At 56.5% G+C, this 21,584-nt stretch overlaps 4 protein-coding genes across 5 annotated transcripts in view; 3 read left to right on the forward strand and 1 right to left on the reverse strand.

Moving 5' to 3' along the window:
* The window catches only part of SAMD1 (sterile alpha motif domain containing 1), a 2,957-nt gene extending 772 nt beyond the window's left edge, over positions 1-2,185 (forward strand). The window contains exons 2-6 of the mRNA XM_044913025.1: positions 4-258; positions 685-979; positions 1,072-1,168; positions 1,265-1,376; positions 1,470-2,185. Of these exons, the coding sequence (XP_044768960.1) occupies positions 4-258; positions 685-979; positions 1,072-1,168; positions 1,265-1,376; positions 1,470-1,628 (918 nt within the window). The 3' untranslated portion in view covers positions 1,629-2,185. The remainder of the gene's footprint in view (positions 1-3; positions 259-684; positions 980-1,071; positions 1,169-1,264; positions 1,377-1,469) is intronic.
* A 1,211-nt stretch (positions 2,186-3,396) lies between these two features.
* Positions 3,397-6,231, forward strand: C1H19orf67 (chromosome 1 C19orf67 homolog). Its single transcript, XM_021705460.1, has 6 exons — positions 3,397-3,731; positions 4,472-4,616; positions 4,737-4,837; positions 4,925-5,110; positions 5,468-5,602; positions 6,057-6,231. Exons 1-6 carry the CDS (start codon positions 3,397-3,399, stop codon positions 6,229-6,231), a joined length of 1,077 nt encoding a protein of 358 aa, XP_021561135.1.
* Positions 6,232-9,565: 3,334 nt separating this feature from the next.
* MISP3 (MISP family member 3) lies at positions 9,566-12,269 on the reverse strand. The gene is made up of 3 exons (XM_021705346.2): positions 11,616-12,269; positions 11,021-11,094; positions 9,566-10,752 (listed from the first exon to the last, which is right to left on the reverse strand). Exons 1-3 carry the CDS (start codon positions 12,181-12,183, stop codon positions 10,735-10,737), a joined length of 660 nt encoding a protein of 219 aa, XP_021561021.1. The 5' UTR covers positions 12,184-12,269; the 3' UTR covers positions 9,566-10,734.
* A 4,966-nt stretch (positions 12,270-17,235) lies between these two features.
* PALM3 (paralemmin 3) overlaps positions 17,236-21,584 on the forward strand; it is an 8,584-nt gene continuing 4,235 nt past the window's right edge. Inside the window, exons 1-3 of one of the 2 annotated variants that reach the window (XM_021704983.2) lie at positions 17,236-17,442; positions 19,879-19,927; positions 20,933-21,013. In XM_021704983.2, coding sequence (XP_021560658.1) covers positions 17,402-17,442; positions 19,879-19,927; positions 20,933-21,013 — 171 coding nt within the window. In that variant the 5' untranslated portion in view covers positions 17,236-17,401. The remainder of the gene's footprint in view (positions 17,443-19,878; positions 19,928-20,932; positions 21,014-21,584) is intronic. The other variant, XM_021704984.2, reaches the window with a different exon arrangement.

The raw sequence follows: 21,584 nt of genomic DNA on the forward strand, positions 1-21,584 counted from the left end.
CAGCCGCCGGAGGGGGGCGCGGCGCGGGCCGGCGGCCCGGCGCGGCCCGTGAGCCTGCGGGAAGTCGTGCGCTACCTCGGGGGCAGCGGCGGCGCCGGCGGCCGCCTGACCCGCGGCCGCGTGCAGGGGTTGCTGGAGGAAGAGGCGGCAGCGCGGGGCCGCCTGGAGCGCACCCGCCTCGGAGCGCTCGCGCTGCCCCGCGGGGACAGGCCCGGACGGGCGCCGCCGGCCGCCAGCGCCCGCGCGTCGCGGAGCAAGGTGAGCGCGCCGGGGAAGGGCGGGGGGGTGCCGCGCGGTAGGCAGGTGCGGGCGAAGTTGGTGGCGGGGCGCGAGTCCCGGGAGGAACCGGGTGGCGAGCGGCCCTGGCTTTTCGCGTCTTTCCTGCGGGTTCGGCGCATGGTGACCTTGGCAAGTGACTTAATCTTGCCGAGCCTCAGTTTCCTCCGCTTGTAAAACGGGACTTAATAGCAGTAGCGACCCCTTGAGGTTGTTGAGCGAGTTTAGTGAGATTTGGCTACCGAGGGCTTTATTAACACAGAGCCTGGCACGGACTGAATGCGTAAAAGTTAGTCCGTGTTGGTATTAAAGGTGGGTGTTAAGCACACCACTCGGTCCTGGATCCCAGGGACTGGGCCCAGGGCCAGAACAGCTACTAACCTTTCCCGGCTCTCTCCCCGGCACCAGAGAGGTGGAGAAGAGCGAGTGCTTGAGAAGGAAGAGGAGGAAGAAGATGATGAAGAGGAAGATGATGAAGACGATGTGTCTGAGGGCTCGGAGGTGCCTGAGGGTGACCGCCCAGCAGGTGCCCAGCACCACCAGCTTAATGGCGAGCGAGGCCCTCAGAGTGCCAAGGAGAGGGTCAAGGAGTGGACACCCTGTGGACCCCACCAGGGCCAGGATGAAAGCCGGGGGCCGGCACCAGGCAGTGGTACCCGCCAAGTGTTCTCCATGGCAGCCATGAATAAGGAAGGGGGATCAGGTAAGGATCTCTCTGAGTTGGGGGGGTATTGCCTGGTGGGGAGGAACTGAGCCCCAAGACAAAGCCACAGGCATATGTGTTTTCTTTCCCAGCCTCTGCTGCCACTGGGCCAGACTCCCCATCCCCTGTGCCTTTGCCCCCAGGAAAACCAGCCCTACCAGGGGCTGATGGAACCCCCTTTGGCTGTCCGTAAGTTGGGGTATTTGAGACATGGGAGTGTCGCCTGTGTGTGTGTAAGAGTCAGAGGAGTATCTCTGCTCACTGGTTCCCTCTGTTGTGACACAGTTCTGGGCGCAAAGAGAAGCCGGCTGACCCTGTGGAGTGGACGGTGATGGATGTGGTTGAGTACTTCACCGAGGCCGGCTTCCCGGAGCAGGCAACAGCTTTCCAAGAGCAGGCGAGTTCTCAGCCCTCGGTGTACCCCTCTATGCCAGGGCCTCAGTGGGGGTCTGCTCTGACCTTGCTCGCTTGCTCTCTCCGTCCCACCCAGGAAATCGATGGCAAGTCTTTGCTGCTCATGCAGCGCACAGATGTGCTGACTGGCCTGTCCATCCGCCTGGGCCCGGCCCTGAAAATCTACGAGCACCACATCAAGGTGCTGCAGCAAGGCCACTTTGAGGATGACGACCCCGATGGCTTTCTAGGCTGAGCGCCCAGCCTCCCCTCTGCCCCAACCCATTCCAGCCCCCATCTCACCCAAGACCCCCAGAGTCCAGGAGCTGGATGGGGACGCTCTCAGCCCTCGTAACAGATTCCAGTGAGGGGGCATTCCTCCCTACTCATCTCTTCCCTGTGTTTCCCCAGCATACACACATTTGGCCCCCAGCACATCCTGTACTCCATGACAGAGGAGTGTGGGGTGGGACAGGGCCTGCTCATTTCACCCCAGGAGGCCAGCCCTCCCCTCGAGTCTAGGACATTTTTGAAGAAAAAAAGCAAAAAACAAAAATGGGGGCTTCCTATCTCCCCTAGATCTTCTTCAGTTCAGCCAGATGTTTCCTATATAAATGTTTTGTTCTGCCTGTTCATTCTGGTGGGTGGCCTTTCCTCTCTCCCCCACCACCCATGCCCCATCCCTGTCTGCCCCTGGGAACAGCTGGGGTGGGGTCTCTGGGTCTTCCCTAACCCTCCTTTCTTTCTGTTGGTTGTTGCTCCGGCTGGCTGTATTGCTTTTTAATATTGCACCGAAGGTTTTTTAAATAAAGTTTAAAAAAAAAAAAAAAGCCAGGAGTTCGATTTTATGAATGGAATGGGGGGAGGGGCTTGAAGAGCTATGGGCCTCCTGGGAGAGTCTAGGGTTAAGACAAAATTGTTTGAGGAGGAAGACAGGTAGTGCATGGGGCTGCCTGACAGCCAGCTAGGACAGGACGTGCATCAGGAGAGCAGAAATATTTGCTTAGTTGGGTCATCTCCCGATGCTCAGGACAGTGCCCAGGCACACAGTAGGTGCTCAAATATTTGTTGAGTGACCAGCAGCTAACTAGGCTTTATGAGCATTTTCTCGGTTGTTCTCTCTGCAGCCCCATTGGCAGAGAGCTCATAAAACACCACTTTCTGGAGGAGGCAACTGGCTCAGCACAGCAAAGATGCTTGCTCAGGGTCACACAGGGTGGGGTCAGACACCTGTCTGAGTTCTTTACCCAGAGTCTTTTTAAGTGTAATTAATGTATTTGGCTTCCTAGCTGGCTATCAGCCTTGGCACGCCACCAAGAATCTAGTCTATAACGATTGGGGCGCAGGGGTCTGTTCTGGACCCACAGTAGGGTCTTCAGGCCTCTCGGTCCTCGCGGATAAAAGGAACAGGAGGGATGAGATCATGGGACCGGCACGTTTTTCCAAGTGAAGATTTTCAGTATTGTTATCAGTTGAAACAGCTACTGACATCACAAGTCCCTACTAAGTTCTAATGCAGTTTCCCAACTCCATTAGAGTTTTTAAAAAATATATACAGCCTCTGGGGCCAGAGTCAGACTACGAGGCCTGGGCGTCCTCCCTTTATGTACCTGCGCTCCGGGTTTGGAAGCTCGGTAAAGACCCCTCTTCCCTAGGAAACTGCCTAGGAGAAAGGCGCTGGCCCCCGGGCCGCACCCCAGGACAGGGTCGCGCCAGCACCGGCCCAGGTCGCCTGTCTCGGACGCGTCCCCCAAGCCAGGTTCCGGGAGCGCGCATGTGCGCGGGGCCCCGCGGGCGCGCAGCGCGGACCGGAGAGGCGCGCCCCTCCCGCGTGTTGAAATTCAAACGAGGCGAACTCCCTCCGCGCGGCGCCGCGCCGGCAGAGAGGTCGAGGCAGGGGCGAGTTGGAAGGGGGCCGCATTCCCAGTCCCGGCAAGTCCGAAGTTCCCGGGGCGGGGTCGAACCCGCGGCCAACGTGAGCGGCGGAGGCTTAAAGAGCTGCGGCCCTCGCCTGCGACCCCACGATGGCTACCGAGCAGTGGTTCGTGGAGCCGTTCCCCCCGGGCCCGGGGGAAACACCGCCCCCGGACGACTTGGAACCTGGGGCGCAGCCCTGCGGAGACCCTTCCTGGTCGGCGTCCCCTGGCGGGCCTGGGGACCCACCGGAGGCAGAACCGGAGGACGTCCAGGGGCAGCTGCCGGAGGCCTCTACCGCTACTCCTTCCCCCGAGCCTCTGGCCCCGGGCCCAGGGCCCGCCCCTCCTCGCTTACCCCTGGACACCATGTTCAGCCCCATCACCGAACAGCTCCGCTACCTGCTCAAGAAGGCAGATGATTTCCAGAGCTACTTGCTTTACAGGTGATGCTGGACGGGGTCCTAGGTCCCGAGAATGAGACTGAGGAGAGGGTAATGGGATAGGCAACACATGCTAGGTTCCCAAACTCAAAAGCATCAGGAGCCAGAGACAGTAAATGAAGCTAGCTGATTGGGGATCCCATTTCGAAGAGTGATAAGAACTGTGTAGAAATTTGGGGTTAGGGAGCGCCTGCTATTATGTGGCCCCGGGGGGGTTGCCAATTCACGAGGACTCCCACTTTTTAACTGTTGGCTTACATTCTGAACCCTGGGCAGGCTAAACAAAACCAATCTGGGCCAGATTTGGCCCAACCGGCTACCAATGTGAGGAGACCCCCCCACCCCCCCACCCCCCCCCACCCCCCCCCAGCCCACCCCCCCCCAGCCCACCCCACCACCACCACCAAAGGATAGTGTGATGTCCAGCCCAGGGGGAAAGGGACTGGAATTCTCACACTTCAGTGTCCATTGGAATCCTCGGGGAGGCTGTTTAAACCCTAGATTTCTAGGCTCCACCCTACAGGAAATTTTGAGTGAAAGTCAGTCGTAGAACTCAGGTGTCAGCATCTTAACAAGTGTTCCCAATGGTTTTGATGCAAATGGTCCTGGAAGATACTCTGAGAAAGGCCTGGCACGGGGGGAGTTTTTAATAGGGGGTCCAGGCCAGGGGTCCAAGTCAGCAGTGAGTAGAATGGGAAACGGGGAGTGAGGGACTCCAGGCAAAGGCCCCCTTTTCCCTTGAGCAGGGACGGAGTGCAGAAGGAACAGATGGCAAAGGCCATGCCCACCTTCTTACAAATGTGTGAGCCCTACTTTCTCTACCTGGAGGCAGCCGCACGGAGTGTGCCCCCCATCTATGGAGCCCTGCAGGAGCTGGTCCGAAAGGGGGTGTGTGGAGCAGGTTTCCTAGACCCTATGCCCTTCTTCACCCCTCAGGAGTGGGAGATGATCGGGGGACGGCGATCCTGGCAGGCCAGCTAATCTCATTATGCCCCTTCTTCCATGCAGCTGTTGGAGATCTCCCAACAGCTGACCCTGCGCCTGGAACAGCTGGTCCTCATGTATGCCTCCTTCGGGTTCGTGGACCTGGAGGAGACCGACCCCCTAAGGTAAAAGGGTAGGAGACTGGAATGGGGGTGGGGAGAGGGTGGAGTCCAGAGCCCAGCCTCATTCCCCACTCTCCCATCTCCCGCCAGTATCTCCTGTTTCTTCTGCGGGAGGTTCTCCATCAGCCCTTCTCATGAGGTGTCCATCTTCAGATATTGCGCCCCAGCCGCCTACACCGCCAGCCGCTTCCCCCGATACCTCTACAAGAAGATGCGTTGGAACCTGGAAACCACCCCAGAGCCCAGCAGCAGGGGGCAAGATTCCCATGTGGATTAGTGAGTCCCCTCATAGAACCAGAGTTCTCCCCTCTCTCTGCAGAATGCCAGTGTGGGCCTCTGAACCACCACCACCACCAAAGCATGGAAAGCCAAGCAGGAAACCAAAGATCTTTGAAAGGCCATCCCCACCTTAAAAAAAAAAAAAAAAAAAATTCACCCTCCCATTAAAATAAAAGTCCTCATGTTAAAAGTAGGCTGACAGGGAGAAAAGGCCTCCGTGTTGAGCCACATCCCTACATGAGAATTTGAGGGCAAATTCTGAGGAGTTCTCCCTCACCCCCAAAATCAAAGCCCTCAAAATAAGTTAGGAAACTGCTCATTCTTAACTGACACCCCCTCCCCTTCCCCTTCCAGCTATTTCCTGTGCTATCGAGATACATGGGAAGACACAGGCAAGAGTCCGGCCAATTCGTGCCCCCAGATCCAGAAGCTGTGGTCCATTGGCCGATGGGTGCCGCTAGGACCTGCCGAGGATGACCTTTATTCATGGTAGGAGTTAGGGCGATGGCAAAGTGGGTTTGGGGCTTGGAGGGAAGGGCAGAACCCCACCAAAGATCATCCACCTCCCCAAACATTGTTTCCCTTGGTAATAAGGATAGCATTTTATTGTGCCCTGAAAAGTGCTTTATGCAGACTTGTGTAACAACCCATTGAGGTCTATACTTTAAGCCCCATTTTACAAAGAAAACAGGTGCTCAGAGAGGTTAAGTTACCAGCCCAAGGACACACAGCTAGCTGGGTGATAGGCCAGGTCAGGGCTAGAGCTGTTCAGCCTCCCAAAGCCTCTAGGTTTCTCATCAACAAGGAAACCACTTTACCCCCAGGGTTTTTCCCACCCCCAGCTGAAACAAAGCCTCTTTCAGCCACAGCCTCTCACTCGAGAGGAGGGGCTCCCGAGAAGCAGGGGGCGCTCACGTCCAGGCCTGTCTGTCCCGGCCCCCAGGATTTTGTGCCCGCAGCCGCCTGGGGACTACCAGCAGCTGCTGACCATCGGCTTTGAGGAGCCCTCGCACATGCTGGCCACCGACCTGCTGGTGCAGATCCTCACGGGCCAGGCAGGCCCAGCCCGGCCCCCGAGCACGGCCGGGCTCGCGGCATGGGCCGCGCAGGGGTCTTGAGCCTGGCTCAGAGAGGGTGGGAGCTGGAGCTTGACAGTTCCGAACTCCAGGAGAGGGAGCAGGGGAGGGGCTCACTCGTTCTCCCAGTACACCTCGGCCTCGCCTTCCAAGGGGCCAGGCCGAACTGGCCAGTCCGTACCGGGTCCGGCCCGGCCGCGGAGCCCTTCACGTGGACACACCAGTTTTGCGTTAAATAAAAGAAAGAAAGAGGTCACAGGCTCAGCGTCCGCTCGCAGTGCCGCGCCCCACCCCTTGGGGCGAGGGAGCCCCGCCCACTCGCGCGGCCTTCTGGGAAATGTAGTCTTTGAAACAAAACCAAAGTCCCTCGACTGGCGGACAAGCGCCCAAGGCATGCGCAGAGGCGCACATGAAGCTCAAAGGGAAGTAGCAATGCCTGTCAACAACCGGAACCCAAAAAACCGCAAGTTTTGGGTAGCCGGGAAATTCAACGCCCAATGGGGGAAGGGACCCCGGAGCCACGCCCACTCTCGTATTTTGACCCGGAAGTGACTTCTTTTTACCGAAAAGACTTTCCCGACGTGCCCCAGAAAGGGCCGGGGGTCAGTTTCCTAAAGGTCAGAGTCAAATCTTCCTCTTCCAGCTTTTGGGTCATGGAGTGGGTAGGTCGTCTTACTCCGCAGGGTGTTCGGGGCGCGCCGGGTGGGAAAGCCGTAAGGAACTCCAGCTTGGGATCTCTAACCTTAACTCCGACCTTGGACTGGAAAGGAGACCCGGGTTGAGAGAGGTAAACTCACCTATTCAAAGCTACAGCGAGCAAGCGGCGGAGCTCGAACCTGAACCGGGTCTTTCCGATTGCAGCTGGTCCCTTGCGAGAGGAAGGGTGTTCTTCCTGACCCGCAGTCACTCATCTGCGAGTTACCCCCTTTAAGGCATGCCTTTTCGTTCCTTGTAGCATTTTTGGAGTCAGAGGAGAGACCTAACCTTTACGTTTTTGAGCAAAGCACTCACTCACCTAAAACTCCCTGGCACATTAGTATACCAAGCCCCAGTTTAAGATGACAAAAAAGGACGTGAGAGGTAAAATTAATCATCCCGATTGGACACCAAGACCCTTGATCTTTTGGGGGGCGGTGGCGGGGGGGGGTACAATTTCTGACTTCATCAAGATTGTTTAGTCTGAATGAGTTCAAGGGGATTCTGAAGCTTCCCAATACGGTTTTAAGTTAGTCCCTGTGAGTTACACACGCGCACGCACACACACACACACACACTGGAAGACTCTTTAGCTTGGTCCAAAAGAAGTTTAAATTGAGCCACAAGTGCAAGTCACATACGTAATTTCAAACATCCTAGTAACCACATTAAAAAAGGTAAGGTAAAAAATAAGATCACGTTAATTTTAGTGATTTTTTTTTAAAGATTTTATTTATTCATTTGAGACACACATACAGAGCATGAGCAGGGAGAGAGGCAGAGGGAGAAGGAGAAGCAGGCTCCCTGCTGAGCCAGGAGCCTGATGTGGGGCTCTATCCCAGGACCCTGGGATCATGACCTGAGCAGAAGGCTCAGATGCTTAACCATCTGAGCCACCCAGGCGCCCCAGTGATTTTTATTTAACCCAACATATCAAAAATATTTCAACATATAATCAATGCAAGAAATTATTGAGATAGTTCTTTTTGGGTAGTAAGTCTTTGAAATCTGATGTCTTTCATGCTTACAGCACATCTCAGTTCAGACCAGCCACACAGCTTTAGACAGTCTCCCTTAAGGCCACTTAAAACTAAAGGTTTCTGGGGGCGCCTGGGTGGCTCAGTCATTAAGCGTCTGCCTTTGGCTCAAGTAATGATCCCGGGGTCCTAGAATCCAGCCCCGCATCAGGCTCCCTGCTCTGCAGGAAGCCTGCTTCTCCCTCTCCCACTCCCCCTGCTTGTGTTCCCTCTCTTGCTGTGTCTCTCTGTCAAATGAGTAAAATCTTTTTAAAAAATTAAAAAAAACCCAAAGGTTTCTGGCGCATGGTGGCAGTACTGGGAGAGGAAGGAAACAGGCTTGATTTCCTGAATCCTGTTGCTTGTGAACTCTCGATAACCATGATTCTCCAACTTTAGCATGGGATCATGTGGAGGGTCTGATTTTTAAGTCTGGGATGGGGCCCAAGAATACGTTTGTGAGAAGTTCCCAAGCCATCCTTAGGCTGCTGGTCCAAACACTACACTTTGAGAACTGCTAGCATACGGCTACCTACATGATGGTTCGCAAACTTAGCTCCATGTGGGAAGCACCTGTAGAGCTTTAAAAAAAATAGTGAGGCCAAGCTTCCCGTCAGATTCTGATTTACTCGACATAAGGGTGCCTCAGGTGATTTCAATTTGCAGGAAAGGTTGAGAACCCAGGTCCACACTTTAGTAGTCCTGTCAACTCTACAGGCTTAGTTCTTAGCTCCCCTGCTGGGAATTAAGAATCAGCTCTGGCTGTTTCCATTTCCCACCTTGACAGTGCTGGATCTTTGCTTTCTCTGCAGAGTCACCATCAAGTATGCGCTCAGTGTGCTGATGCTGGGATCAGGTGGTTCATATTTATTTATGTATGTATGTATGTATGTATGTATGTATTAAGACTTTATTTATTTGACAGAGAGAGACAGTGAGAGAGGGAGAAGCAGGCTCCTGGCTGTGCAGGGAGCCTGATACGAGGCTTGATCCCAGGACCCTGGGATCATGACCTGAGCCACCCAGGCACCCCAGGTGGTTCGTCTTTAGACTGAGCTTCTCTTGGGGTCCAATGCTGTGTGAGCATTATTTCATTCTTCATTAGCTACTTGTCCTCCCTATGGAGAATCAAGCCTGTTGCTAGACCCAGGGCATAAAGAGTTGGACAGATCCAAGCGTTGAAACAATGATTCTAAAACATTCCTGGGTCTTCTCTGGGTCTCAGTGCCCGCCTAAGAAGCTGGTACCCTAAAACCACAGAATAAAACTGCACAGATACACTTATTGAACTTAGGGTGTTCACAGACTCTCTTGAACCCCATGAAAGAGGGGCTTGAACCTCGGCTTGGGAGAGAAATTGAGGGCTTGGGAGAGAAATTAAGGCGGGCTTGACAGTTGACAGCTACGAGCTCTATTGCAAACAGGTGCTGCTTGTTGCACCTCCTGTGCCCCACACCCAATTTAAAAAGTTTTCTAGTCACATTTTTAAAATATTTTATTTATTTATTTGAGAGAGAGCACAAGCAGGGGGAGCAGCAGAGGGAGAGAAGCAGGCTCCCTGCTGAGCAGGGAGCCCGATGTGGGGCTCCATCCCAGGACCCTGGGATCATGACCTGAGCCAAAGGCAGACACTTAACAGACTGACCCACCCAGGCGCCCCAAAAGTCACGTTTAAAGTTCAGATTTATTTTTTTTTAAGATTTTGAGAGAGAGTGTGTGTGCAGGGGGAGGGCAGGGGGAGATACAGACTCCCATGCCTAGTGGGAAGGCAGACATGGGGCTCGATCCCCAGACCGCAGATCATAACCTGAACCTAAGACGCTTAACGGTCTGAACCCCCCGGGGTCCCCTGGATTTCTCTTTTAAAGGCTGGGTTCCCCCCCCCACCCCCGTGCTTTTGGAAATCAGAAGCTCTGGCACCACCGAGTTCACTCATTTGTAGTACTGCTGATATGGAGGAACACTTACCTGCCCGTTGAAACAAGGCATTTTAAAGCACACCCCATTTCTCTCAATATCTGTCTGGGGTCTATAACGCATGTGAAGTTTGCGATAGCTGGACAGATTATAAATGGCCTTGTATGCCCTGCTAAGAAGCTTGTACCCTTCACCACCACCGCCTTTTTTTAGTAGCTATTGTTTACGTCCCCAGGGCAGGAACAACCTCTTAACACCTGTCTAGCCCGCGCCCGGCTCCGGGCGTGCAGTTGGCACCAATAAATGTTGACGAGGTCTGGAAAAAGGAAGGGCTTGAGCTCATTTGTCCGAACGCCGCAGTTCGCTCCCGCGCCGCCAGGGGGCACCAAGACCCGGGCCGGGCCGGGGGAGACCAGCAGCCCCAGAACAGGGCGCTAGGGGTACATTCTGTATTCTGGCCCGCGCCTCCTGCAGCTTTCTCAGGCCTTCCTCCGCCAGGCGCGCTCCAGCCGCAGCCCAGACGAAGGGACCCAGAGGAAAACAGCCTGAACTGCCCAGAAAGAAGGGGCTTTACTGGGGAGTGAGGGTAGCCGAGGCGGAGACCCTGGCCCTCTAATCGCAAAGGCCAGAGGGAGAGGCCAGTTGGGTTTGCAGTTAGGCGGAGGAGGGCTGAACAGTTTCACTGGCGGTTTGAGAGTCGTAGTGTTTCCCAGCCGGGACTAACAGTTTTATAGAAGAGACTGGTCAATTTCACAGTCAGGTTCAAGGAGGAGCTGGTCGATTTCATCTTCCCCAGCGCAGACGGCTGGCCCTCTTCCAGGCCTTCAGTGGATTCCGAGAGCACTCCTGGGCACCCCTACCAGTTTCTTCTGATATGCATGTTACCTCTGGCAGGGGGTCCCAGCCTGCTGGAACCTCAAGGCTTCCGCTCCTCCTGGGGAGAGGAGGCCAGACGGAAGGCTGACTTTAAGCACCCGCGCACCGCAGGAGGGACACCCAGGCACAGGGCGGGGCGGTTTGGGCCCCGGGACTACCGCATCCTAGTCACCCCCGAGCCTTGCCCAGAACTTTGTGTCCTAGCCCAGAGTGACTTCCCAGGGGGCGCGGAGGTGCACGTTCCCTGGCCCAGCACCCTGGCGCCCGAGGAGGGGGGAGGGACGAGCGACTAGCGCTTGAGGCAAGAGGGGGAAAGGGGCTCCCACCTGCTCCAAGCCGCTCTCAGACGCCTTTCTGCGGGGAGGCCAGGTCACCGCCAGCTTTCCGTCGCCCCTGCTCGCTGCGGGGGAAGGGGCGCTCAGCCGGGGTTGCCCCTCCTGTCACCAGCTGGAGGCGGCCAGGACCAGGGAGGCCGGCCGCGCCCCTTAAACACACAGGCGTTTACCCTGCTTCCCATGGAAGCCTCCATTATGAAGGAGGGAGCAACCTGAAGGAGGAGGGAGGCGAACCCAGAGTGGGGAGGTGGAAACTCGTAAATTCAGAGGGAGGCTCCAGGAGTGCCAGAACCCAAGCAGGGTTCCCTGGAACCCGATAAAGACACCTAGAATCCTCCTCCCTTTCTCACCAAGAGCCTAGGTGAGGTGGATTCGGGAGTCGACCATTCCGAGTACGGGGTGGAGCATAGGGAGTGGGCAGCCCCGAAGCGTGGGCAGGGTACGGAGAGTTGGGGGGGGCTGTCCCAGGAGTCTGGGAGCCCTGAGGGGGTACCTGAGGGCCAGAAGAGAGGGCACTGGAGTTGGGCAGTCGGTGAGGGCGGCTGGAGCCCTGACAGACCCCAGCGTCAGGGCGCGCGTGGCTTACCCGTGAGGCTCGGCGCGGGCTCCTTGAACTCGGCGGTGCCGTAGACGCTGAGCCGCTGGCGCTGCAGCTCCCGCTCGCGCTCACGCACCTCGCTCACCTCCTGCTCCAGCAGCGACCGCGCGACCCGCGGCGGGGCGCGGGCCAGCACCGGGCACCGACCCTGCACGGCCAAGCGCGGCCGGCCTCCGGGATCGGGCAGCCCCTGCGGGACGGCGCCGCCTTCAGCCGCCGACGAGGAGCCGCGTCCCCCGGCGGCCTCAAAGAATCGCTTGAGCTCGCCGAGCGGCGGCGGCGGCGGCCGGGCGCACCGCTCTGGGGCTGCGGGGCGCGCCAGCGCCGCCTGACGGTGGGCCTCCCGCTCGATGTCTCGCTGCATCTGCGCGCCCGCCCGCGCGCGCTCCAAGGCGCGCGGGAGCGCGGGGCCGGGGCTGGGCAGGCTGAGCACCGGCCGCACGCGCAGCTCGACGAGTTCTCGGCCTGCACCGCCAGGGCTCAGGCCTCGGCTCCGGCGCAGGCTCTCCTCGCGTTCGCAGCTGCGGCGGATTTCTCGCTCGATGGGCGTCTCCATGAACAGCTCCTCGGGGGCCTGCCGGGGCGTCTTCGGGCGCAGTAGAAAATGCTGCAGGGGGCCTTCGGAATCTGACCCCGAGGAGAAGGTCTCGGGATCCTGAAGGGGACACTGCTTCGGGAACCCCGCGCTTCGCGCTTTAGACGGCTTGGGGTCGTGGTTGCCGGGCCGGAGACTCTCAAACCCCCCAGCTGCAGACGGCCCGGGGCGTTCTGCGTCCAGCCCCGCTGATGGCCCAAGGACTTCGCTCTTGCTCAGCTGTCTCCGCGTCCTGCTCTGCGGAGGGCACGGAGACCTTGCCTCCTGGCCTGGGGACCTCAGCGTCCTGCTCTACGGCAGGCCCTGGGACTTAGCTGACCCGGGGGTCTCGGGGCTCCGCTCTTCGGACGACCCCAGGGCTCCGCTCTCTGGCCCGGGGGCCTCGGTGTCCAGCGTTGGGAGCAGCTTGGAAGACTTAGTTTCCAGCGCCGGAGTTTTGATGCCCAGAGCTGAGACCACGGTGCCCTGCGCGGCACCTGTGGCACAGTCACCGCCCGCGGGTTCCAAGGCGTCGCCTATCTCGGCCGTTTCTCTGACCCGCCCCTGGCCTCCCAGAACGGCCCCCCGGGGCAGGGCCGGGCACCGCCCCCTGCACCTGCAGGGAAAACTTACGGCCCCGCCCTCGGGGCGGGGAGGGGACGGGGGCCTCGGCAGGGCACCGCATTTCGTGCTCTGACGCGCCTCAGGTCAGCTCGGGGCACCAGACTTCCTTTAAGAGGTTTTTCCTGGACTCGGCCAGCCAGCTGGGAGACAAGTCTGGGTGCCGTTCAACTCTCGGGGAGCCACCCTGGCACCTTTTCGCTCCCACGTCCCCGGCATTACCAGGAGGCTTGACCCCAACTGTGCCTCGGGCTAGGCCTTTGAACCGCTGGCCCTCTGGTGCTGGTGTCCTCCAAAGCCATCTTTCCGGGGCCTTGCTAGCCCCGCCCAGGCCGGCGGGCCGCAACGCCCCTGGCCTCGGGGCGGTCCATCCACATTCCACCCTTGCAGCGTACGGCTCAGACTGGAGGGGGCGCCAGGAGCCCGCTCCTGGCGCGCCCCAGGCTCCCTCCGGGTTTCTGGGCTCAGCGAGGCCTTTTCTGAGAGGTGTGCCACTGCCCTCGTCAAGCTCAGGGGCTGCTTTCCCTTCACCCCTCCTGGAAAAGTCCTCGAGGCGCCCGCGGCCAAGTGCACTTCCAGATTGAGGGAAGAGGGACGGACACAGCGCGCCCAGGGCTTAGCGGAGCAGCTGCGGTTGAAAGGCGGTCACCTTGGGCTCAGGCGGCTGGAAAGTCCCCGGAGAGGTATCCAGGCTTGCGGTATGGAGCAGCTCCCCACAGGTGGCGCCAGACCGTGGCGTTCAAGGGCAGGACCGACGCCCCTAAAAGACAATTTCCACTCTTCCCCAGGCTCTCTCCAAATCTGACCTCTGGCCCCACTCCACCATTCTGGGGTGACCAGGAAGAAAGATATAGTTACCTAGAGAAAGGGGGAGCGCTAAACAGCCTCGGGAATAATCCAACTATCTGGTCACTCCTTCCCCCAATTCTCTGCCCACCCTGGTGACTTCCCTCCTTCCCACCCTCTCCTTCTACTCTCTCCCGGAGTAGGGAGAAGCAGTCTCCTTGCTGAGAAGGGAGAGGAGCCCCATGCAGGACTTGATCCTAGGACCCCGGGATCATGACCTGAGCCAAAGGCAGATGCTTACCGACTGAGCCACCTAGGCGTCCCCCAACCTCATACTTTAAATGCCATCTCTGTGCTGGTGTCTCTCAAATTTATATCTCTACCTCTGACTTCTCTGGGTTTTGGACTCATCTTCAACACTCTTCAGTGTAATAGATGTCAAACTGAACACTTTCAAAACTGAACTCTCGGATCCCCCCAACTCTACTCCCCACTATGTGTGGCAACTTATCCATTCTGTTTTTCATGCCCCAAACCTGGGAATCTACCTCAACCTCTCTCTCTCAGCCCTGCTCCAATCCATCCATATGCTGGATTGCTGTTGGATCTGCAGGCTCTGCCCCCCAAAACATATTCTGAATTTGTTCACGTCTCTCCACCCTCATCCCAGCCACTTCACTGTCCCTCCAATGGCTCCCCACCACACTCAGAAGAAAAATCCAAATTCCCTCCTCTGACCCAGAAGGTCCTGCCCACTTCTCAGATCTCATCTTCGGACACTCCCTCCCTCACTCCTCCATTACAGCTTTTGTGCTTCCCTCAAACCCCCCAAGTGCACTCTTACCTCAGGGCCTTTGCACTTACTTGCCTTTTTCCCTGCTTGGAAGGACTCATCACATGGCTGGCTTCTGCTATGCAGGTCTTAACTCAGATATCACTTCCTTAGACAAATAGTCCCTGATCACCCAGCCTGCATCACACACAGCCCTTCTCCATAACCCTAACCCTGCTGTTGGCTGTAACTTGCAGAGCAGTTACCAGTTATCACTAATTGCCTTTATTTGTATATCATCTCTCTCCTCACCACCACCAAAAGTGAGCTGCCTTACAGCATTTTCTGTTTGGTCATGCCTAGACCCAACTACCCCATGCCTAGAACAGTGCCTGATACATAACAGTCGCTTAAGATTTATTTAATGATATGTACGAGGCACCTACCCCAGTGCTGGGAATAAAGAAACAAATCAGACTTGGAAGGTGCAGTTGAGTTTGGGAGACAGACACAATTATAAATAGAACAATCTTGCCTCGAAGTAGAATACAGGACAAGAATACAAAGGGAAGCCTACATACCATACATCTAACTATTTAACAGTTGTAAAATCAAACTACAAACAATTAAATAAAATACATTCTCAGGGCACCTGTATGGTGCAGTCAGTTGAGCCTCCAACTCTTGATTTTGGCTCAGGTCATGATTTCAGAGTCGTGAGATCGAGCCCCACGTCAGCCTCTGTGTTCAGCACAGAGCCTGCTTGGGATTCTCTCTCCCTCTCCCTCTGCTCCTCCCCCTTGTGTGTGCACTCTCTCTCTCAAATAAATAAATAGATCTTTTTAAAAAATACATTCTCTCCTCCAAAAGGTAGAAACAACCCAAATGTCAATCAACACATGAATAGATAAATAAAATGTGGTAAATCCATACAATGGAATATTATTCAGGCGCCCTGGCTGGCTCAGTTGATGGAGCATGCAACTCTTGATCTCAGGGTTGTGAGTTCAAGCCCCACGTTGGGTGTAGAGATTACCTAAAAAAATAAAATCTTAAAAAAAAAAAAGGAATATTATCCAGCCATAAAAAGAATGAAACACTGACACACACTACATTGTGGATGGATCTTAAAAACATTATGCTGAGTTAGGGCGCCTGGGTGGCTCAGTCAGTTGAGCGTCTGCCTTCAGCTCAGGTCGTGATCTCAGGGTCCTGGGATTGAGCCCCGCATCGGGTGCCCTGCTCAGTGGGAAGCCTGCTTCTCCCTCTCCCTCTGCCTCTTCCCCTGCTCATGCTCTCTCTCTCTCTCTCTCTCACTTTCTCTCAAATAAATGAATCTTTAAAAAAAAAAAAAGCATTGTGCTGAGTGAAAGAAATCAGACATACAAAAGGCCACATAGTATATGATTCCATGTATATGAAATGTCCAGAGTAGGTAAATCTACAGGGACAGACTGGTGGTTGCCAGGGGCTGGGGGAGGGGAAATTAGAAGAGATTGTGCATGGGCGTGGGGTCTCCTTTCGGGGTGATGGAGATATTCTGGTGCCAGAGGGGATGGCTGCACAACACCATGAATGTACTAAATGCCACTAATGGTAAATTTTCTATGTATTTTACCACGATTAAAAACTGATTTAAAAAGTATGTTCTCTCCTCCTATCATGGCAAATGTACTTTCAGAATGACTTAGAAGGCCGGGTTCAAATGAAAACATTTTGAATCCCTAGGAGTCTTGTACTAGAATGTGGGGCTCAGGGAGACCTCAGCTCTCAGCCTGGCCCCCTTTCCAACCTTCAACTCTCTCCTGCATAGCAAGGAGCCTTGTGCCTGCCCCTGGGGACCCCGTGCCGCATGTCCAAGCTTGATCCTCACCCCTCCGCCAGTAGCTGCCCTTGACCACTTGTCAGGCTGGAGGTGGTGGGGTGAGGGGCACCCTGGCCATGTGGTCTGCATTCAGGAAGCACAGGACCATTTGGGCAGGGAATTCTGGGGTCTGAGTACCCCGGGTAAGATGTAAAAGAGGGAGGGAAGAGTTAGGTAGGCACATTCCCTTGGTCACATGGGGAGGGTCCTAGCGGGGGCAAGGTCCCTCCTCACTGAGGTTCATGTCAAATTGCACAGCGGGACCAGGACTGTGATGGGGGAAGGACTGGGGGCTGTGGGAGACTAGCCTGGAAAGTAAGAGATGATTTCCCCAAACGGCAAAGGGTAAATGAGGCATGCTGTCACCTGAGAAACAGGATGCTGGTCCTTTAAGAAGAGGATGGGGACGATAGAACAGGGACCCTCAAGATTTGGGTAAGAAGTTCTCTGGACCTTCCTCACCACTGCCCCACCCCTAACTGTTATAGCATCTAAGGGGGGTCGGGGTCCTGGAGGCCACTTGATCTAATTCTCCATTTCACAAAGGGCAAACCACGGCCTAGAAACCTGGGGCAAGTCATCCACAGTTACCCAGGGGCCAGGCCTCCTGGTTCCCATGGTGCTCAGCCTCTGGTCTCCAGAATCCCTTAGCTGGATCAGTGCCTCCCTCCCCACCCAAGAGCCAGGGTCCAAGAAGGGAGGGCAGTAGTTTATAAGAGTATCGCACGCGTGTGATGTGCCACGTTGGTGACCCTTGGTGGGCAGCTAGCTGGACTTGAGAGGCATCTGGGGTGCCAAGGACAGATGCCATTCTCTGGAGGGGTCAGTGACGCCCCATTCCCGCCCACACACTGCACCATGCATGTGAGTGTGTTCGCTGTGAGGCAGCCAAGTGCGGCAAGGAGGCCAGTGGCTGGTAAATAATTTATCAGGACAGCTGATAGTACCTCCCCAGAACTGCCCGCCAGCCCCCAGCCCCCCTCGAGCCTCGTGCTTGTGCCTCCTGCCTCCTGGCCCAAACCAGCTGGACCAGCTTTCCCAGTGCCCTCCTGCAGCACCCCCTTCCCGCCAGCCAAGTCACAGCCTCCAGGGCACCTTCAGTCAAACGGGTGGTGGGTCCTGATCTTGGAGACCTGAAGGTGGGCTTCTGGGCAGAGATGGCCCTGCAGAGCCAGATGTGGTCTCCGGCCACACCCATGTAAGTGTCCGGGATCAGGGGGGTTGGTGGGCAGGGCCTGGGAGGGGCTCGGAGGTCGCTGGCCTTTCCGCGGGGGTGAGAGCCCCACCTTGGCCTCTCCTAAGGGCACTAGGGGGAATGGAGAGAGCTCAGCAGCCAACCCCATGGGCTTTTATGTCCCCCTCCCTGAGAGAGTCAGGTGGGAGATGTGGACCCCCACCTCCTTTTTTCAGGGATTTTCTGCAGGCCGTCTTCAAGCTCAAAGTCCAGCCTGGGGGTGGGGCTATGACTGGGGAGGGGGCAGGAAATGCCAGGGTCCCTCACTGCCATGTTTTGCCTCTAGAAACATCCCTCAGTGTCCAGGGTGGGAAAAAATGCTTGAGATACAACAGAAAAAGTTAACAGCTCCCAAACTGGGAAAGATGATGGCAAAATCGGAACCATCACCCACTTAGTGAAATGGTCACCAAGTGTTCCTGGTGACAAAAGGCCACGGCCACGAACACTGTTCTTGTAGAGTTGGAGATAAACACTATCAAACGGGGTGTGCAGAGAATTTTAATATTCAAGTTTTGAGGGCATTTTAAAGTAAGAGGGGGGAGGGGCTCCAGAGGTTTGTAAAGAGTTCTGGAAAAGAGTTTCCCTCCCCCGGGACCCCAATTTGGTTGCTCACTCTTTTGGGTCCCCCGTTGCATTATTCACCAACTACAAACCTGGTTGCCTAGCAATGGGAACCCGATCTCCACCCCCCCCCCCCCCCAAGGAAGGGGCAGGGGGATTAAATTTTGGGAATGGGACAGCAGAGGGTGGGGACTTTAGCCCTCCCCCAAGGGCAAACTTATTAGCAGGGGGTCTGGGCTCCCTTTGGGATACCCTGCAAAGCATGACTTCAACCCCCTAATCCAACTGAAATCGGAACTCCCAGGCTGATCTCTGGCCTGTGGCTGCCATAAGAGGGTGCCTAGACTCCCCTCTTCCCTGCAGTGTTCCCAGTGTTTTGGGCCTAAGATCCCTGAGTTCTGATCTCCTGACTCAGTGATCTTAGACAAGTCTTTCCACTACTTCTTGGAGCCTCAGTTTCCCCAGCCATAAAATAGGGACAGTAGTACGATTGCCTCCCAGGATCATTGGGAGGATTAAATGCATTACTGGAGACAAAGCATTTAACAGCACCTGGCATATGGTATGCACTGGCTAATAATGGTTGGCTGATTTTATTCTCAGAATATCAACTCAGCAAAGAGTGGACTACAGTGTCTCAAGATCAGGGCAGGGAGGGAGAGGCGGAGGTGACTGGGGGAGCCTAGCGGAAACCTTCTAGAGCACTTTGAGCACTATAGGTAATAAGCATTGCATTATTATGTCTTTATGATGTCGCCAGGGAAGATCTGGGAGGCCCCAGCAGAGTTTGAGCAATGAGGCTAATGCTCACGCAATAGAGTTAGTGCTCAAATTAATAAATGTTTGAGGGCTTGCCCTGTGCCCTCCTCCCTGGGCTAAATGTCAGGGACAACAGGCAAATAGATAGATCCTTCTAGATATTGGCCTGTGAAGCATGTGCACATAGTGAGTGATCAATGCACATCTGTGATGATAGGTTCATGTGACAATGACTGTCCCAACCCACAGAAAGGGTGGCTCTGTAGGCTGGGAAGTGGGGATCCTGGGGTGCTGCAAGGAGGTCAATGATGGGGGGGATCTCAGGTTAAACCTTAAACAGCAAGACCCCTCTGCCTCCTCCCAGCTCAAGAGTCCAACGCTAGGCTACGTGACCTGGTAACCTTTGCTCCCAGGGAGGAGAGTTGGCAGGTAGCTCCAGTTACCATGGCAATGGCATGTGTCCACTGTGGGATGGACACTTTTCTCCCCAGACTCCCTCATCCCCCAGGGCTGAAGGTATATCCTGGGTAGGAGCCGAGCTCTGGAGAGGGTGTGGAATTGGAAAGAGACACACAGCATGTTAGGGGCCTGGCAGGATTTGAGAGTGCCTGTAGGACAGCCTGGGAATGGTTCTTATAATTAACCATAAACATTATTAATCATAGGAATTACTAAAGTTATTAATAATAAACGACACTACTGTTTTTGGAACACTATGCCCTATTTTTTCCTGCATGGGTGTTTCCTTGCAAGGGCACCTCTCTGCAAGGTGAGGATCAAGTTATTCCAGCCCATTTTACACATGAGGAAACTGAGGCTCAGAGAGGTGATGTAAGGCCTAGGAAGGGCTTTAGCTCAACTTGTCATGGTCTCTGCTCTCCCCGCCCCCCCATAGGACCCCTGGGCTCTCTCCCAACTCCTTTCAGTTGCAAAGGGGAGGCAGAGGAAAATGCTGGGCTTCGGTTGGTTTCCAAGCAGCTCAGGGATCTTGGCTCAGAGAGGAGCATTCAGGAGGTGGCCTGATGCGGGGCGGGGCCCTGGGAGACCCCCTCCGCAGTGTCTGCCTTCTCCCCACAGGCCCATGGCCGAGAGCTCCCTCTACCGGCAGCGGCTAGAGGTCATCGCTGTAAGTGAAGCCCTCCCAGGGCGCTCCGCCCGGCGTGCTGGGCACTCCTAGTCTTGCCCCAGGTCTCTTCCTCACCTCTCTCTCAATCCGGGAAGCAGGCCTAACGCTGTGAAGTGTGTGGTGGGGGGAGGGGGAAGGCACCCTCAGCTCCAGCCCTGCCTGGGGCGCCCCACCTAAATCCTCAGGCCCCTCTGCTCCCCAGTTCCTCTATGCGGTCACCACCACCCTCAGAATGGTGAGGCTGTGTACTCCACACTCCGATGCTCCATTCTTGAACCCCTGTCTCCCAAACACCCCATGTCTGAACCCCATTTCTCAGACCCCCATCTCTGGATCCTCATCTCTCTGGACCCCATCCCTGTGAACCCCATCTCATTAATCCCTAGTCTCTGATCTCCCGCTTCTGCACCCCCATCTTCCTGGACCCCATCTCTACACCCCAGTCTCTCTGAACTTCCATCTTTCTGACCCCTATATCTGAACCCCATCCCTCTGAACCCCCATCTCACTAACTCCTATCTCTCAGCCCTCGATTTCTGCACCTCCATCTCTCCGGACCCCATCTCTACGCCCCAGTCTCTCTGGACGCTCACGACGGCACCCCCTCCCTCTGATATCCGTAACTGGACCTCCATTTCTCTGAACCCCCCCTCTCTGTAACCCTATATCTCGGACCCCCACAGCTCCGTCTCCCCCTTGGGGATCCCCATTCCAAGGCCCCGCCCCCACCCCCTTCCACAGACCCCCATTCGGCGCGGGCGAGGCCTCCGCAGCATCCCGGGCGCGGCCGGCCCCGCCCCTGCCGCCCCGCCCCCACCCGCTGCTGAGTCAGCGCCTCCGCAGCCCCCTCCCCGCCCGGGGCCCCGACGTGCTCTCCGCCGCCCCGCCCGGCTCGCAGCCCCGGGAGTCCCGGGAGCCCCCGCGAGCCCCGCGGAGGAGGGAAGGCGGAAAGGGAGGCGGCGGCCCCGCCCGGCCCGTGGGCAGCTCCCGGTCCTCTGTGCGCAGGAGAAGCGGCGGCTGCAGGAGGCGATCCGCGCCGCGCGCCGGGAGCTGGAGGAGGAGAAACTCCGCGTGGAGCGGCTCAAGGTTGGGGGCGGGCAGGGGCGCCTCCCCAGCCTGGGCAATGAAGTGGGGGTGTCTGTGAGAGTCGGTTTGGGGGGAATCATAGGAGCCTGTGTCCAATTTGGGGGAGCAATTGGGGGCATGGGTTCCAGCTTGGGGGGCATTTTTCCTCTGCTTGGGAGAGTGGGGGGAGGTAGTGGTGGTGATGGGGACATTTGTACCACCTTTGGGGGAAGAGTATGGGGACAGTGAAGGTGTTTGTCCAGCTTCGGGGTAGGGAGGGGCCAAAAGAGACGTTGCTTTCACCTCTGCCAGCGCCTGTCCCATTGTGGAAGATGATGGGTGTTTTGTTCTAGGCTGGAAGAGCTATGGGCTGGTAATGGGCTGTCTGTCCCACCCGGCAATATTGGGGTGCACTGTGAGGCCATGTATCATATCCCACCCTGAAGGAGAAATGTCTGTCCCATTCGGGTGGTTTTGGGCAATAAGAAATCTTCCCAGCCTAGGAGATTAGGAGGGGACCCTACAACCGGGGGGGGGGGGGGGGGGGGGGGGGAGGGCCACCCCCGGGCCCCCCCCCCCCCCCCGAGGTCTC

The sequence above is a fragment of the Neomonachus schauinslandi genome, chromosome 1 (genome assembly GCF_002201575.2).
Source record: "Neomonachus schauinslandi chromosome 1, ASM220157v2, whole genome shotgun sequence".
Lineage (NCBI taxonomy): Eukaryota > Metazoa > Chordata > Mammalia > Carnivora > Phocidae > Neomonachus > Neomonachus schauinslandi.

Excerpts from the sequence above, each read along its gene's own strand:
- C1H19orf67 (XM_021705460.1), top strand. The coding sequence starts at position 3,397 with ATGGCTACCGAGCAGTGGTTCGTGGAGCCGTTCCCCCCGGGCCCGGGG. Across the intron at positions 3,732-4,471 it reads CAGAGCTACTTGCTTTACAG|CAGGGACGGAGTGCAGAAGG; the intron begins GTGATGCTGGAC and ends TTTTCCCTTGAG. Across the intron at positions 4,838-4,924 it reads GAGGAGACCGACCCCCTAAG|TATCTCCTGTTTCTTCTGCG; the intron begins GTAAAAGGGTAG and ends ATCTCCCGCCAG.
- MISP3 (XM_021705346.2), bottom strand. The coding sequence starts at position 12,183 with ATGGAGACGCCCATCGAGCGAGAAATCCGCCGCAGCTGCGAACGCGAG. Across the intron at positions 11,095-11,615 it reads GCCCGCGCCGAGCCTCACGG|CGAGCAGGGGCGACGGAAAG; the intron begins GTAAGCCACGCG and ends CTTCCCCCGCAG.